This window comes from Protopterus annectens, chromosome 14.part0, assembly GCF_019279795.1.
Source record: "Protopterus annectens isolate FY-2018-M chromosome 14.part0, PAN1.0, whole genome shotgun sequence".
Lineage (NCBI taxonomy): Eukaryota > Metazoa > Chordata > Ceratodontiformes > Protopteridae > Protopterus > Protopterus annectens.
Window position 1 is genome coordinate 336,805,105 of NC_056748.1, and position 17,000 is coordinate 336,822,104.

A 17,000-nucleotide genomic window follows, 5' to 3' on the forward strand; every position below is an offset into this window, starting at 1 on the left:
CAAGCAATTAGGAAGGTAGTGCATTTGAATGTTAAGCACTGTATTTAATGGATAAAGGTTTCTGACTAATAGTATTGTCTGAAGAAGCAGTCTGTGCAACTGTGAAAGTGCTTACATTTGGATTCCATTAAAGACGTTTTACTTTTATAACTGCTGGCTGATTTATTCTGGTCCATTTTATTCTTTTCCAAAATGTCGATATATGTTTACTATGCTAACGACCACAAGGGTCTTTTTAAGCCTGCCATGCATCCCAAATCTCTGACAAGTTCTGATAGCCTTGATAAGTGCAAGCATGGGCCTGGGAGATGAACCATTTACAGGTTACCTGTGTCCATTAGAGACATATGTGCCAAACCAGGGATGAATTTTTAGTTTCCCAACCAATTGGTCAAGTTGCACTTGAATTGGGTTAGGGAGGAACTCTGCTTCACATGCGTGGGGAGCCTGTTCCATAAATGGGGTAGTCTCTGGGACACATACCTCTCTCTCCAGCAGGTCCTATTTATATCACAGGCAAGGTTTAAGTCTTTAGAATAGGTAATTCTGGTGCTGTTTGTTTTGCGGATATGCAGGAGGTCCATCAGAGTGGGATCTGACAATGCCCTGTATGCCAGGCATAGATCTCCCCTCAAAAGCCTGTAGGAGACAGAATACAGGGATAGGGCCTTGAGGTGGTCTTCATAGGACATTTTACTTATGCCCTAGATTTTTTCAGTGAGGAACCTCTGTGGGCATCCCAATTGTTGGATATGCCTGGTTAGGTATATACCAAAGGGGACATTGTACTCAATGATAGGTGTGATGAATGCCGAATACAGTGGAGCAATGACTTCCTTGGACTTAGATGCCATACCTTTATAAGTAATGAAACACAGAATGATTTCCTCAGCACTGTAGACACACGATGGTCAAGGCTAGATTACAGTCTATGTGTGTCCATAAGTCCCTAACTACCTGATCAACTCTAAGGGGTGTGTTGTCAATATGATAGTTTTAGTCCATGGCTCTGACACCAGTTGTTTGTCTGTGTCAGCCCCTCCTGGAGAATATTTGTGTCAGTGAGATTCAATGACAGCTCCTAATTTGCAGTCATCTGCAAATTTAGTCAAGTCAGAGACTACTGACATTGGCCTTGACTTCTGAGAAGTAAATGCCAGAGAGGAACAGTCAAAGGACTGATCCCTGAGGGACTCCACTTATGACTGACCTCTTTGTAGAGGTGGACTCCCCAGTTCTAACTTCCTGGGTCCTGTCTGTGAGCCAGTTGTCTATCCACCGGGTGACATACAAGTTTGTACCAAACCTCTTGAGCTTGTCAACAATGCCTGAGTGGGGTATTGTGTCAACTGCCTTGGCCAGGTCAAGGTAGGCTGTGTGAATGACTTTGCTCCCATCCATTGCTTTAGTGACCTTCTCAATAAAGTCCATTAGGTTGAGTAAGCATGATCTGCCCTTGAAAAAAACAAATTGGGTTGAGCCAATGCCTGTGAGTTTACTACATCTCTCTTGATCATCTCCATGATAATTCTTTCCATGGCTTTACATATAAGACTAGTGAGACTTGTGAGTCTGTAGTTTCCAGCATCTGTAGATGGCCCACCTTTGTGCAGAGAGATGACTGTTACCTTTCTCCATTTATGAGGCATGAAGCCTGTTTGGAGGCTACAGATTAATGATAATTCCTGAGGCCCTGACAGGTCATGTTTCATGCTATTTAGAAGGCATAGAAGGCATCCTGGGATATTGTCTGGGCCCATTGATTTTGTGCTCTTGGTCTTAGAGTGAACATTAAGGACCTGTTTCCTAGTGATAGTAGGGGGATTTATATTTGATGATATTTCCTGAGGGAAGCTTGAGGGGAAGAGAGGGGTCAAGTTTGGAGCTGAATTTATCTGCCAGAGTGTTTGCCTTATCTTCTGGCTCCATTTACAGTGAGGTCTGCACACAATTGTATATTGCCTTTGAGGTTGCGGGCATAACTAAAGAATGCTTTGCGGTTGCCTTTGCCTGGCGGGCCGAGCTTACCTCAAATTTTGCTTTGGTAGACTTTATTTGTACTCTGAGTTGTTTGTTCAGTTTGATGAGAGTGCTTTTATCCTGCTGGGTACTGCACCACCTATGTTTTGCCATGACTCTGACCCTGGACATGAACTGAAAAGCCTTTTTTGAATGATTGATGAGTCATCACCACTGATTGTGTTAAATTTCTTCATTCACAACTTGGAAGACATTTGTATCAAACTTATGTTTCACTGCACATTTATTTGACTGCACCTGTTATAGTGGCTACTGCAGAATGCAGCTTTTCTAAACTGAAATTTGTCAATGAGTCAGGATCAGGAGAAACTTTCAGGCTTAGCTGTGCTCTCAATTGAGCATGAAGTGGGACAAGGTTTATCACATACCAGCCTCATTGAAGACTTTGTCTGGAAGAAAATTCATAAGATCCCAGTAAAACTCTAGCTGTGTGCTCATAGTTCCTTTCCAGTAATCTTTCATAATGCTGTATGGCAGTACATTTCAGGTAGCACCTTAGCCTGGCTTGTATAGTATGCTGTGTAGTCACTGATTTTTGCTTACTCCAGCAGGTAGGACCAAGTACTACAAAGATGATGCATGTGTCTTGTGAGGTACATCCCAAATGGGGCATTGTATTCTATGATAGGTCTAATGAGTGATGAGTAGAGAGGCACAATAACCTCTTTTGTTCTAGATGCAAACCCTTTTGTGATTAGGTGGGCCACATAGAAGGATTTTCTAACCACCTTGGCAATATGATTATCAAAGGAGAGATTACTATCTACTTGGGTCCCCAGATCCCTTATTACATTTTCTGTATTTAGGGGACTACCACCTATGTGGTAGTTTGCAGGTACTTTATTTTTTCCAAAGGGGGTGACTATGCACTTTTTGGCATTTAGCTTGAGGCCATGATTTTGACACCAGGTATCCATCTCAGTGAGGCCCTTCTGGAGGGTGTTTGTATCAGCCGTAGAAGCAATTATGGCCCCTAGTTTGCAGTCATCTGTGAACTTGGTCAGCCATAGTCCTTCTATGCCTGCCTGTACCTCTGAGAAATATATACCAAACAGGATGGTCCTAGGACTGAGCCCTGGGGGACGCCACTTGTAACCAGTTTAGAGATGGACGTAGAGCCTGAAACTCTCACCATGTGGATTCTATCCATGAGCCAGTTGACAACCCATCTTTTGATGTAGGGGTTTATGTTCAAGCTGGTGAGCTTGTCTATAATACTAGAATGGGAAATGGTGTCAAAAACCTTTGCAAGGTCTAGGTAGGCTGTGTGGACCTCCTTTCCCTCGTCTAATGCCTTGGTAACTGTTTCAGATGTCCACCAGGTTTAGGAGGTATGATCTGCCCTTAACAAAGCCAAACTGGGTAGGGTCCAAGGTTTGGAGGTTCCCAATATCTCTGTTAATGAGTTCCATGATGATGTGCTCCATAGCCTTGCAGACCAGGCTAGTCAGGCTTATAGGGCGATAGTTCCCAGGGTCTGTTGTGGCTCCACATTTGTGGAGTGAGATAACTGTTGCTGTGCGCCACTCTGTGGGTACATAGCCTGTAGAGAGGCTGAGTTTGAACAGTGTGTTTAGGTGAGGGGTTAGTTCATTTTGGACCTCTTGTAAGACACAGCCTGGGACACCGTCCAGTCCCATTGAAGCTGTGCTTTTGGCTTTGGATAGGGCTGTTTTAACCTGTGTGTCGGTGATTGACGGGGCCCTACATTCTTCTGGTATGGTTATGGGCCCTTTAGAGGGTGAGAGGGGGGGGGGTGAAGTTTGCACTAAACCTGTCTGCCAGAATGTTGGCAATATCAGTCGGTTCAGTGTATTTTGTGCCATTCTGCACTAACTCAGAGCAGATCTGAGAGTTTCCACTTAGGTTCTTGACATAGCTAAAGAACATGTTGTGGTTATCTTTGGAGTCACTGGCAATTTTTCTTTCGAAACTAGCCTTGGATGATTTAATGAGGGATCATAGTTTCTTGCTGATACTGATCAGGGATGTCTTTCCTTCTTGGGATTTTACTCTTTTCTGTACTAGTTTCCTCCCTCTATTGTATAGCTTGTTTATGACAGGGGTCCACCGGACTGGTTTCCTTTTCTTGGAGGAGTGAGTCTTGGTTTTACTTGGGATAGCATGATCCATGCATTCCTGCAGATGCTCATAGAGTGCCTTTGTAAAGGTTTCAGCAGCTTGGACAGCATTGCCCTTTAGCATGGGGGCTGTGAACCTTTCCACCTCAGTCTTAAGTAATGTGAAGTTTGCTTTTGAAAAGTTTTTCATGGTGGTTTCCTTGATTGGGGGTGGGGGTGGAATGTGGATATCCAGAGTGATTAGTCTATGGTCCGATCTAACCAGTGAGGGGTTGACCTCCGGTGTGGAACACCGGTCACCCATGTTGGTGATGACCAGGTCCAATATGTTGTTCCCTCAGTTGATCCAGGGCATTCGAGTTTATAAGTTCTAGGAAGCATTGGGCAAGGGAGTTAGTACTTGAGTAGTTCTCCCAGTTTATGTTTGGGTAATTGAAATCACCCAGTATTAGGGTGTTTGGTAGGACCTTCATATTTCCCAGTGTCTCCAGAAATGCGGAATGGGGTTCCTGGGTCATGGTGGGTGATCTGTAGCAAGCTGCAATTTGGATTGCAGTTTTGCCCATTGTTAGTTGCACATGGATGATCTCTGATTCATTGTGCTGCGCCACTAACCTAGAGGTATGGGTATCCTTGATGAATATGGATACACCCCCGCCTTTTATGTTTTGGTCCTGGTTCTGTGGCCGAAAGGTATGTTATGAGTTATAGCCTAGTAGTGCTGGAGTGCTCTCAGGAGCCTTGAACTAGGTTTCTGTTACTGCACAGATGTTGATGTTCTCCATACTGAGGAGTGCCTCGAGTGCATGTATTTTAAGGTTTAGACTTCTGGTGTTGAGTAGCATTGCCCTCAAATTTTGGTTACTTGTGCTATTTATGGTGGTGGGTTCTGGAGTTGAGTAGCATTACCCTCAGTTTTTGGTTACTTGTGCTATTTATGGTGGTGGGTTTGTCTTTTGAGCCTTGTCTAAAAAAGGCACTATGGGGGTGGCAAGAGCCTTGGCCAGTCTTCTAAAGCCTAAGGGTGACAGGTGCAAGCCATTTCTTGCGAAGCAACGTGGCTTGTCGAGCATGTCATCCCAGGTGGACAGATACTGGATCCCCTTTGAATGACACCAGAAACTTAGCCAATTGTTAAAATTGATATTTTTTTTCTTTATACTGTGGCATCATTCTTGGTGAGGGCAGGATGCTAATCAGGGTCAGGGTCATACCGGCCTGGGCTACATGATCTGAGAGCTCTTCCATGTCTCTTTTCATGTAGTCCAGGGAGGTATGTCTGTGGTCATTCACACCAACATGGACAATGACAGAGTAGTATTTGTACTTGTTCTGGAGTGACCTGAGTGCTTGTGTTATGTGGCAGATCCTGGTGCCCGACAGGCAGCTAACTGTAACCTTCTCCTTGTCCAGCCTAGTTAGTGGGACATCAGTGTGTCTGACTATAGAGTCTCCTACTACTAGTGTGTTGGGTATGTTATTTTGCCTTAAGGGCGGTGATTGTGTGGCACACTGATTATGTGAAGTATGTGTTTCATGGTTGGTGATGGGGTGTGGAGGTTGCTTGGATGTCTGCTTTGGAGGTCTGTGTTGCTTTTGCAGATTTTTATTTAGAGCCTCCGAGTATGTTTTCATTTATTCATGTGTGTTATTTGCCGGTGTTGGTTTATTAGGTCTATGTGAGACTGGTGCTGTGTTGCAAGTTTTACCCTTCTCCTCTTGACTGTCAGTTCCAGTCTTGGATTGAGAGAGCTTTGCCTCCAGTTTGGCTGTATAATTGCATCTCTTGCATATATTAGTGTTTGGTGGTAGGAGGAGAGGGTTGTCTGTGTACATGAGGCAGTTGTAACATTCTCTCAAAATGCCAAGATTCACCAGTTGGACTGGAGAGTACACTGGAAACTGCCCTTTGGACATGCCTGAATAGGTAGAATAAGCTGTTTTTCTGATTGGTTTGTGGGGACGAATAGAGAGCCTTGTCCTTCTGGACAGTATAGGGGGGGGGGTCTAGTGCTAGGATTAATTAGTGCTTGCTATGAGTTTTAAGCAAGTGCTTAACTGTGAAATGAATGGTGTGAGTGCTAAAGTTGAAGATTTGTCTATTTCCAAGGGAAAAATTGAAGAGTAGACTTTGTGGAGCCGAGAATAGTTTAACTCTAGCTAACCGGCACTGCCGGTGTGCAAAACCGCGCAAATGCGGTTTTTATAGCAGGGAAGTGAAAGAGATAGAAATTAGCCCAAAATGGCCAATAAACTACTAACTTCTGGGCTGAAACCACTCCTCCTGGGACAGATAGGCTGCTCAAAGCTCCCCTCTCTCACAGGTAAACAGAGAAACTTCCTTCTATCCAAGTAAGGTATGGGCAACACAGAAACTTGCAACACAGCCCTGAATTCAGCAATAACCTGAAAACTGGACTATATTAGTTCAAAAAGGTGGGGAAAAAGTATATTTGTTTGTTTTTTTTTTTTTCAGAAAATAGAGCAGATACAATCAAAATTAGCTAAAAATGGCCAATAAACTACTAACTTCTGAGCTGAAACCACTCCTCCAGGGACAGATAGGCTGCTTAAAGCTCCCCTCTCATAGGTGAACAGAGAAACTTCCTTCTATCCAAGTATGTTATGGGCAACACAGGAACTTGTAACACAGCTCTGGATTCAGCAATAACCTGAAAATTGGACTATACTATTTCAAAAAGGCGGGAAACAAGTATATATATTTTTTTTCAGAAAATAGAGCAGATACAATCAAAACAACACCTTAAATGCACAGAAAAGACTATCACACTTTAATATGTAGCCTACAACAATTAAACAGATTATTTAAACACAAAAATGACTTAATTCAAATGCAGGCAGCAAATAAGTACAATATGTAGCAGTAACAAACTTTTTAAATCACAGAAACGCTAAAAAAACTGGTGTTTTCGTTTTAGGCGGAATTAGTTAAGACAGCAAGAAAAGCAGAAAAATTATACTTTATCGCCCCAAAGTCTCTCTTTTGTCTCTCTGCTGCTGTAGACTCTGCAGAACACCTGGAAGGCACTTGCTGAGTGGAATACAAGCGCAAAAACTGTGCAAATGTGGTTTTTATAGCAGGGAAATGAATGAGATAGAAATTAGCCCAAAATGGTCAATAAACTACTAACTTCTGGGCTGAAACCACTCCTCCAGGGACAGATAAGCTGCTCAAAGCTCCCCTCTCTCATAGGTGAACAGTGAAACTTCTTTCCATCCAAGTAAGGTATGGGCAACACAGAAACTTGTCACACAGCCCTGGATTCAGCAGTGACCTGAAAACTGGACTATACTAGTTCAGAAAGGTGGGAAACAAGTATATATATATATATATATTCTTTTTCAAAAAATAGAGCAGATACAATCAAAACAACACTTTACCCAATTAACCAGTTAAAAACCTCAAAACTGAGCCCTGTTCCAGCAGTCTTCAATCAGACAAGTTCTAACTGCACTAGGTACAGAGAAACCTTCTCCAAAAAAGATGGCCTGGATCAGTGCACAAGTTATACAAACAAAGCTAGATCCAGCAGGCCTGAATCTAGTCTATGCTACAGCAAACAAGGCATACTGATTTCATAAAGAAACAGTTCAAGTAAGCATGCGCAATAAGCCTTTAACCAGAAATTCCCAGCTCAGCAGGGCAGAATCTAGCCTCTCCTCCCCCAAAAGTGCAGACCACAAACCTTCTTTATGTAAAATAACTGGCCTGAAGCTGAAGTGCTTAACCCAGAACTAATACACTTTTAGAATAACAGACACTGAGCCTTCAATCAGCAGTTCCCAACTTGGAAGGATGTACGCTACCTGTCCTGCCACAACAGTGCAGACCACAAACCTTCTTAATGTAAAACAACTGTTTGAAGCCCAAGTGCTTAAACCAAAGGCCTTAGAATAATAGTTACAATTTAATCAGGCTACTAACAAGCAGTAATAAAGGCAGCAGAATAAATTTAATTGAGTTTTTTTAAGAAGAGGCAAAAGCAAAATAAGGTAATAAAGTAGGAATTGCACTAATTCTTACATGGATCAGCCAGATAGTTTAGATATTTGTGATTTTTTGTGTGTGTCTGATTTTAATCAGTTGATGGCTCAGTGAGATAAATGTTATAACTTGTACACTGATTCTGGCATGGAGCAACCATATATTTTAGACATTTCTTACTTTGCCAGTCATGTAAAATTTAAGTGAGAGGAAGGGCTCAGTAATATACAAGTAATATACAACTTTTACCAAAGTACTGTGGTCTTTTTCTGACAGATGGTAATGACTGAGTCTTACATTACACCTGCACCAGAAATGTAATGAATGCTTGCTCAAAAGGTTGTGTGCAGCAATTATCACCTTTGTATGAGCATGCAGAACCTTGCAATAATGAAATGCAAGCCATTATCACATTAGTAGTTTACAATATGTGCAGTTACAGTACAACACTGAGTCATTATCACTTGTCAGGTAAAACCATCAGCAGCTGCCACTGTTATTCACATTACTAAAAGTCATTATCACTTTGCAAACACAGGTATGGGACACTGCAAATGCCCTGAAGTGCCACTGATAATTGTCACATTTTGTTGTATAAGTCTGCTAGGGAACTTGTCAACATGGTGAGTAAAACCTCATTTTAAAAGAGTAAAATAACTATCTGTATGCTGTACGCATGTACAGATATCACAGTTTATGACTTAGGTTATGAAAGTTATTCATAGTTTGGTAAATACTTTTGCTAGGGAAGTTGTAAATGTACTAAGTAATACCTCATTTTGAAGACAGTATCAGCACATACACCATGGTGAAAGAACTGTCTGTATGCTGTATACATGTACAGATATCACAGTTTGTTTAGGACTTAGGTTATGAGAGTTATGACATTTTTTTCATATTTTGGTAAATACCTTTGCTAGGGAAGTCGTAAATATGCTAAGTAACACCTAATGTTTAAAGACAGTATTATGTACAACATGGTAAAAGAAATGTCTGTATGCTGTACACATGTACAGATCTCACAGATTTTTAGGACTTTGATTATGGAAAAGTATGATTTTTTTCATATTTTGGTGAATAACTTTGCAAGGGAGCATCTGAATATGTTAAGTAATACCTCATTTTGAAGACAGTATTGATAGCTCTAACATGGTAAAAGAACTGTCCCTCTATGTTGTACACATGTACAGATATCAAAGTTTGTTTCAGACTTATGGTTATGGAAATTATGATTTTTTTTCATATTTTGGTAAATAACTTTGCAAGGCAGCATCAGAATGTGCTAAGTAATACCTCATTTTGAAGACAGTATTGATAGTTCCAACATGATAAAAGAACTGTCCTTGTTTATTGTACAAATGTACAGATATCAAAGTTTGATTCCGACTTATGGTTATGGAAAATGTGATTTTTTTTCCCTATATTTTGGTAAATAACTTTGCAAGGGAACATCTGAACGTGCTAAGTAATACCTAATTTTGAAGACAGTATTGATAGTTCCAACATGGTAAAATAAATGTCCCTATGTGTTGTACACATGCACAGATATCAAAGTTTGTTTTGGACTTATGGTTATGGAAATTATGATTTTTTCCATATTTTGGTAAATAACTTTGCAAGGGAGCATCTGAATGTGGTAAGTAATACCTCATTTTGAAGATAGTAGTCAGACTTCCAACATGGTAAAAGAACTACTGTGCCTATATGTTGTACACATGTACAGATATCAAAGTTTGTTTTGGACCTAGGTTATGGAAATTATGATTTTTTTTTCATAATTTGGTAAATTAAAATTATGATTTTTTTTCATAATTTGGTAAATATCTTTGCAAGGGAGCATGTCAGTGTGCCAAGCCATACCTCATTTTTAAGACAGTATTACTCATTAAAACATGGTAAATGAACTGTGTCTGTGCAGTGTACACCTGTACAGATATCACAGTTTGCTTAGTCTTGTAGGATAATGAAAATTATACATTTCCAATACTTCTCATTATTGTGTCCATATCTTTGCAAAGGAGCATGGTGATGACACAAATGATGCATAATTTTGAAGCTGACATTGAGCCGCACAACTTCTACACTGATATGTACCCTCTGTCTGTTACAAGTGATGAGATTTTATGCTTTATCAAGTATGAGAAATATATTAATCATATTTCTGTGAATACCTCCATAAAGGAGCATCACACAGTAATTGTTAAGGTATCATTTTAGAGATGACATTCATACAAACAATTTAAATACAAGAGATGACATTCATACAAACAATTTAAATACAAATTGTATGGGTCTACATGGTACATTGACCAAGATATCGTGCTTTGCTTTTCCAAAAAGGTAAAAAGTATGCACAATTTCAGTATTCCTTGCCAAATATTTAATAATGACTTTGATATGCACTATCAACATTTACACTATTGGAAAGGTCAGTGTCTGCTGAACAACTTTCACATTTACATTTTTAGTCTAGCTCTTATAGTTAGAGTTATGAACATTTGTTTTCTGTATGGTATTAAAAATTGATTTTCTGAAAATGAGCTCAGGCTGCATTGTTGTTCCTATGGTGGAATTAAGCAGGCAGCTTTTTCTGAGCTGTTCTGGAGTGAATGAGTTAAGTAATCCCCGTGGCTGTCTCTAGTGTGTTTCTTTGGGTTTAGGTCTGTCTGCCTCTGGCTTAGTAATCCCCCAAGGTTTTCCCTTGTATGTCTTGTGTGTCTGTAGTCTTTTCTATGTCTGTCCTATGGCTGTTTTGTGTGATGCTTGCATTTCAGTCTTGCCATAGTGTGATCATTGTCTTGTGTTTGGGTGTCTGTGTGTGGTGTCTCAGTTCTGTCTTGTGGTAGTGCTGCCTTTGTCTTGTGTGAGTCTTGGTTCAGTCTTGCAGTCATTTTGTCCTGGTCTTGTCTGTCTCTGTCCTGTGTGGGTGGGTGCCTCTGTCCTGTCTATGGGAGTCTGTGTGTGTGTTCCGTTTTGCTGTAGTGCTGCATTTATCATGTCTGTGTTTGTCCTGTGTGCATGAGTCTGTGTAGCTATCTGTCTTGTGTGTCTCTGTTCAGTCTTGTTATAATGCTGTCTTTATCTTGTGTGAGTATCTGTCCTGTGTGTGGGTGGGAGTCTGTGTGGGTGTTCAATCTTGCTGTACTGCCATCTTTATCATGTGTGTGTCCATCCTGTGTGCAAGAGTCTGTATAGTTCTTTGTCTTGTGTGCCTCTGTCCTGTGTTAAGAACTCTGTGTGGGTATCTCTGTTCAACCTTGCTGTATTGCTATCTTTGTCTTGTGTGTCTGTGCTATGTGTGGGAGTCAGTGTGGGTGTCTTTGTGTACCTCTGTGGGACTGGATACCTTAATGTGGTACAGAGGCTTGTCATAATGTAACAATATTGCTAGTAAATGCCAGTCAGTCATAGCTCTCAATCTTTTGGCACAAAAATATGGACAAAGCCAAAGATAATGGGGGTACAGCCCCATAAATTGCGACAAATTTTAAATGTTGCTCTTATAAACTTAAAAAGTTGCTAGAATAAAAGTTCTTGTGTTGCCATGCATTTTCTGAAGGATATGATGTCTGAAACTCAAATGACTGTCATTATTTAGTCAATTCAGCCCTCAATGATTTGCCACAAAAAATCCAGAAAACTACAAAGTTTGAGTAACAGACCAAAAACAAGTCAAATCTGGACATTCTGTGAAAATCCTGGCAATTGAGGAGTATGCAGTGAGTGTACATGCACCTCTGAGAGTGGTCACCTTGCTATGGTAAAGAGGCTTGTCATAATGTAGCATTGGTACTAAATGCCAGTCAGTGTGTGCATGCACCTCTGTGAGTGGCTACGTTGCTGTGGAAGAGGGGCCTGTCATAATGTTACATTAGTACTAAATGCCAGTCAGTGTTTGTATCTTAGCACATCAATTCTTAATTATCTGAATGTAGTAACATTATAGTGATTGTTAAATGGTGCTGGATGAGTTTGACAAGGAAGGGGATGTGACAGCAATGTGGTCAAACTTTATATTCTCCTGAGTAGGGCCCCAATTGAAATATGCTGAGGGCCCCCAAATGCTAGCAATGTCCCTGCTCAGGAAAAGATACAGGAAAGGTGGGTTTTGCCTGGAAACTCTCATGAGCTTTTCCAGCCAGTCTCAGACTTCAAAAAGAGAATAACCCAGGATTCTAGCATTCAGGGCTTCCATGGTCACCCTGATCCCTCTAGCCAGATCACAATTCAGTGGTTTGTAAATACAAATAAACCCACAATCTTCAGATTCCAAATATGTGTCTTGTCAACATGAGACTTCAACTAACTGCCTGAATGATTACATTTGTATTGCCTTTAGGCACTTTCTTTGTGCAGCAGGTACTGAATGAGGTTAAAACAAAATTTATGAGGACATGCAGCTGGTACTAAATGAGGTTGAAAAAAAAACAGCTACTAGGAAATATTATGTTAGCAAATGAAAAAGATTTTTTGGTTGTTAACAATAACCAGGTTTGCATCAGGGATTATTTAGCACTGGTTCTAAAATATTTGTAAGTTACTTTCCTCTGGCCTTTCTTATTCCTCCATCAAAGTACATCTTGCAGTCACTTCAGCATATCTGCCTACGAATCCTCCTCTTTCTTCTTTTGTTTTAGTGAAACAGTTTCTGAAGGGAGTTTTACATCTTAGGCCTCATAAATTTAACTTTATGCTTGAAAAGTTAACTATGTCTTCCTTCAAACCAACTAATTGGGTGGTTTTAAGGTCCATTATAAGACTGTACTCCTTATTGCTCTGCAACAAAGTATCTGAGTTGCAAAGCATTATTGTGGGTAAACCCTATGTGGTCTTATATAGAGGTAGGATCTCAATAAGAAGAAATCCCTTATTTGTGCCCAAAGTTATTTCAGAATTTATTTGAATCAAGCCATCAATCTCCCTATGTTTTATTCACATTCTTAGAACCTAGGAGAAAAGTTTCACATACTCTGGATGTGCATAGTTAGTTCAGGTACTTAATGACAGAACCAATCCCTTTAGAAAAGCAGATCTGTTTATTTCTTATGATGGGACAATGAAGGGACAGCCCATGTCATAGCAGACTATTTATAGGTGGTTGTCCTCAGCTATTGCCTTTTGTTAAACTCACCATGGTAAATCGGTTCTAGACAGTATCAAGGCACATTCTAGTAGAGCCTTGGCATCTACGATAACTTATTGGAAAAAAGTGGACTCTAGAAGCAGTCTACAGGCATTAACTTGGTCTTCCGTGCATGCTTTTACAAAACATTACAAATGAGATTTCTTTTCCAGTTCCAGGACTGGCTTTGTCAGAACCATTTTCCAGGGGCACCTGGAGCCTTATCCTTCCTCCTCTCAAGTTGATTAGGCTTTGGTATTGCACCCATATAGCAGAAAGACTACCACAGCAGAGAGAATGGTGAACATAGTACAGTTGTGTAAGTTGCACTTACCATAACAGTAGATGTTCCACTTCCTCACTGCTGTAGTAGCCACACCCGTTCACCGATCCTCTACTTTTGTATATAGTTACTTGTTATATAAAGTATCTGCTTACTGTTATATTGTTAAATGTTCAGGATGAATAGTCTTTCTCTCTTTATGTGCAAGAAAGTTCTGAAGTTTTCTTCACTCTGATTCCCCTCCAAAGGGATGACCAAGCAGAAATCAGAGTGAAGGTGTGTGAGGGATTTGAGAAGCTAACTGCTTGTTGTATCTTAGGCAGGATGCAATCTATATTGCCAAAAGGCTAGTGCAGCAGTGAGGTATTCAAGCATCTACTGATATGCTTAATACCATGTACGTAACTGTACCTTTCTTCTGCTGTAGACAAAAAATAGCTGGTTGAACAAGAGTAGGATAGAAATATTTCCACTGTACCTTCTGTCTCTAGGAAAGACTGTTGCACATTTTACTGTGCAACAGCCAGTGTAATTTACCATAATACATCATGAACTGAATATAAGAGAAGCCTTTTGAGTTATAGCTATTAGGAATGCACATATAACTGGGATATCATGAATGACATTATTCAAGGAAAATATATCTTTCCATCCCTTAATTTCTTAAAAATGTATTTTAAATTAAACTTGCCATAAGGACTGGCTGCAGATTTAAATAAACAAGTTATTTAGAATAAGAAAAGTACTATATGAAACTATAAATTCTCCCAAACTGAAATGAGATACTGCAATGTGTAAGGGAGATAGTAGTGAATGGGGAAAGATATTACTGTGTATGACTTAGGCTTTCAAGCACATCTCCAACCCTAGTGGAGTCACCCTTGTTGGTCTGAGTGCTCTATTAAGTACCATTGTATCACTGTTTATAGTGTTGAAACTTTTCTTCAGGTGAGGTTGCATCTTAACCATAGTACCTTGAAAAAGTATGACATATCTTTTTGAATTTGTCAGGATATTTCTGGCTGGCTGCCTTATGCAACAGCTGTGAGATTTTTGCATTTGTGATGCACAGTTGTCCAACTGTTTCTATCAACCTAACTGGCATCTTCAAATCATGCAGAAATGCTGTGATAGGTCTTTGTATTGTACAGCAGATTAATGTTTCACTGTACGCACAGTTAAGAATACAGTTCATTTTCCCTGCAGTCTTTTTATGACATTTTAAATGTGAAGACAAGAAAAGATGAAAAGTTGTTTTTAACTGAAATATTAATGTTATCTTCTGATAGGCCTCGTCCTGATTTCTTTCATCGCTGCTTTCCAGATGGAGTGATGGATCCTGAAATGCACTGCACTGGCGACCCAGATTTGATAGCTGATGGAAGAAAGAGCTTTCCAAGTAGTCATTCATCCTGTAAGTCCTTTACCAAATAGATATGTGGCTGTTTTTGCAGACTGATTAGATCAATGACATTCATTTATAGTGGTACAAAATTGTATACCATTTATTTTCCAGCTTTAAATAAATAAATAATAGTGTTTGTTAGCCAGACGTCACATAAAGTTCAGAATTTGCAATAAGTTGCAGTCAAATTTAGAAAGAACAGATGGAAAGAAATAATCCTGCAAAGCTGCTCAGATTAGTTGCCAGGATGTAAACATTAATAAGGCTTATTCACATTTTTGTTGAAGATTATGTAGATGGAAACCAATGGTGTAATATAATTCTATCATTTGTTAAAGAAAGACAATGCAAATATATAGAGTTACCATCGGTGGAAGAAATTTATTCAGTAACAAAAATTATCTGTTCTCATATAAAAGCATTTTAGACTTGTACAGCTGGAACAAGACTGTTTTTTTTTTTTTTACACGGGAATACAATTTTCTCTGTAGATGATGGAATGAATCCTTTTAATCAGAAGTATCTTTGGCTTGCTTTCAGGTGCATTTAGATTATGGGATGCATTCATGAATGCCTACACTAAGTGTACATGATCTGTATTAAAAGAATATCCCTACTGCATTTTCTGTGCTGTTTATTCACTCAGACTAAGTAGACATGATTTACACATTGTGGTAACATTCATGAATTCTGTCAGTATTTAAGGTTGCAAGAAAATCAGTAGGAAAACTAAAATCAGGTGAAAGAAAGTGGGAGTTATGCCCGTGTTGCTTATTCACTCAGAATGGTGTACACTTAGTGTGGGTGCTAATGAATCCTGCCCTATGGCTTCCCATACAGTTAAAGAGGTGCTGCTAAAACAAGAACTGCAGACTAAGTGTTTTGTGACATAACAACAACACATGTAACAAACACATAAGGCATATTAATAAATGTAAACATTTCCATGCTGAAAGGTACTCTGACTTAGTAGTCTGTTAAATATATTATTTTAATTTGTTTCATAACATGGGTCCTCAAGGGATGGAAACACTACTGTGAACCGTTCAATGTGTTTTAACCCTGTAATTACCATTTCATTATGTATAAGAAAGATGCTTTATAAATATATTGAAGAATAAAAGTTGCTTGTTATGTCTAATTCAGTGGCTTTGTATTGTCTAATTTGTGTTAGCATGTTAGGAAGTACCCAAGAGTCTAATGGTGTTAGTTGTCATCTTGCAATATTGTTCATCTCTGTGTCTATGTTGCAAGATAGCCAGTCTATTTAGCTGTATTGTAAAATTCCTACTTGTTTAGCTATAAGTAATATTCCTGTGTTGTAACATCCCCACTGATTACCTATAACAAACCTTCCATCTTATGCATAGTTGTCTCCATTTAGCTTATTGTAAATGTTACTCATTCAGGTTTACGCAAAAGGTCTACATTCATATTATAAAGTTTTCTGGAGCACTTCCTTTTCATGTTGTAGTAACTTGAAAATTGTGAAACAAATGTTTGCTGCCCAAAATGTGACTGTGCTAAAATATATGTTGCAGAGTTGGTAAAATTCAAGTTAAATTTCTTCGACACTTAGGGATTAAAATATATGAACTGCTCTCTGGCCTGTATTATGGCTGAAGAATATATGAACCAGCCAACCAACATCATACACAGATAAATTAAAAAGGTATATTCAGTCATCAAAAGGGACGCAGTATTGCATGACTGCAAATTTAGAGGCCAGGTGAGTATAATGTGAACAGGTGATATTGCATTTTGACCATTACCAACTAATGTTATATAATCATGACATTTAGTGAGTTGGTCGATCAGTTTTATAATGGCGATTCAATTAAAAACTGCAAAAAAAGTACAAAAATACAAACAATGAAAAAATATGGAACAGCATAAGATGATGTTTGAGGAATTTAGTACAAAAAAGGCAGAGGAAAGCTACAGTTAATCACAATAAAAATTAAATAATTGTGAGCTATATGGGAAACTGCAGCAGATGAATATTAGACTTTAACTATGAAAACCAGCTACTACATGAAGGCGCATAAGCATAAAATTAAAAA

General features: G+C 39.3%; 1 protein-coding gene across 1 annotated transcript in view; it reads left to right on the top strand.

Annotated features, from left to right (window-relative positions):
• The window catches only part of PLPP4 (phospholipid phosphatase 4), a 2,218,356-nt gene that overhangs the window by 1,222,923 nt on the left and 978,433 nt on the right, over positions 1 to 17,000 (top strand). The window contains exon 5 of the mRNA XM_044056071.1: positions 14,822 to 14,946. Coding sequence (XP_043912006.1) covers positions 14,822 to 14,946 — 125 coding nt within the window. The remainder of the gene's footprint in view (positions 1 to 14,821; positions 14,947 to 17,000) is intronic.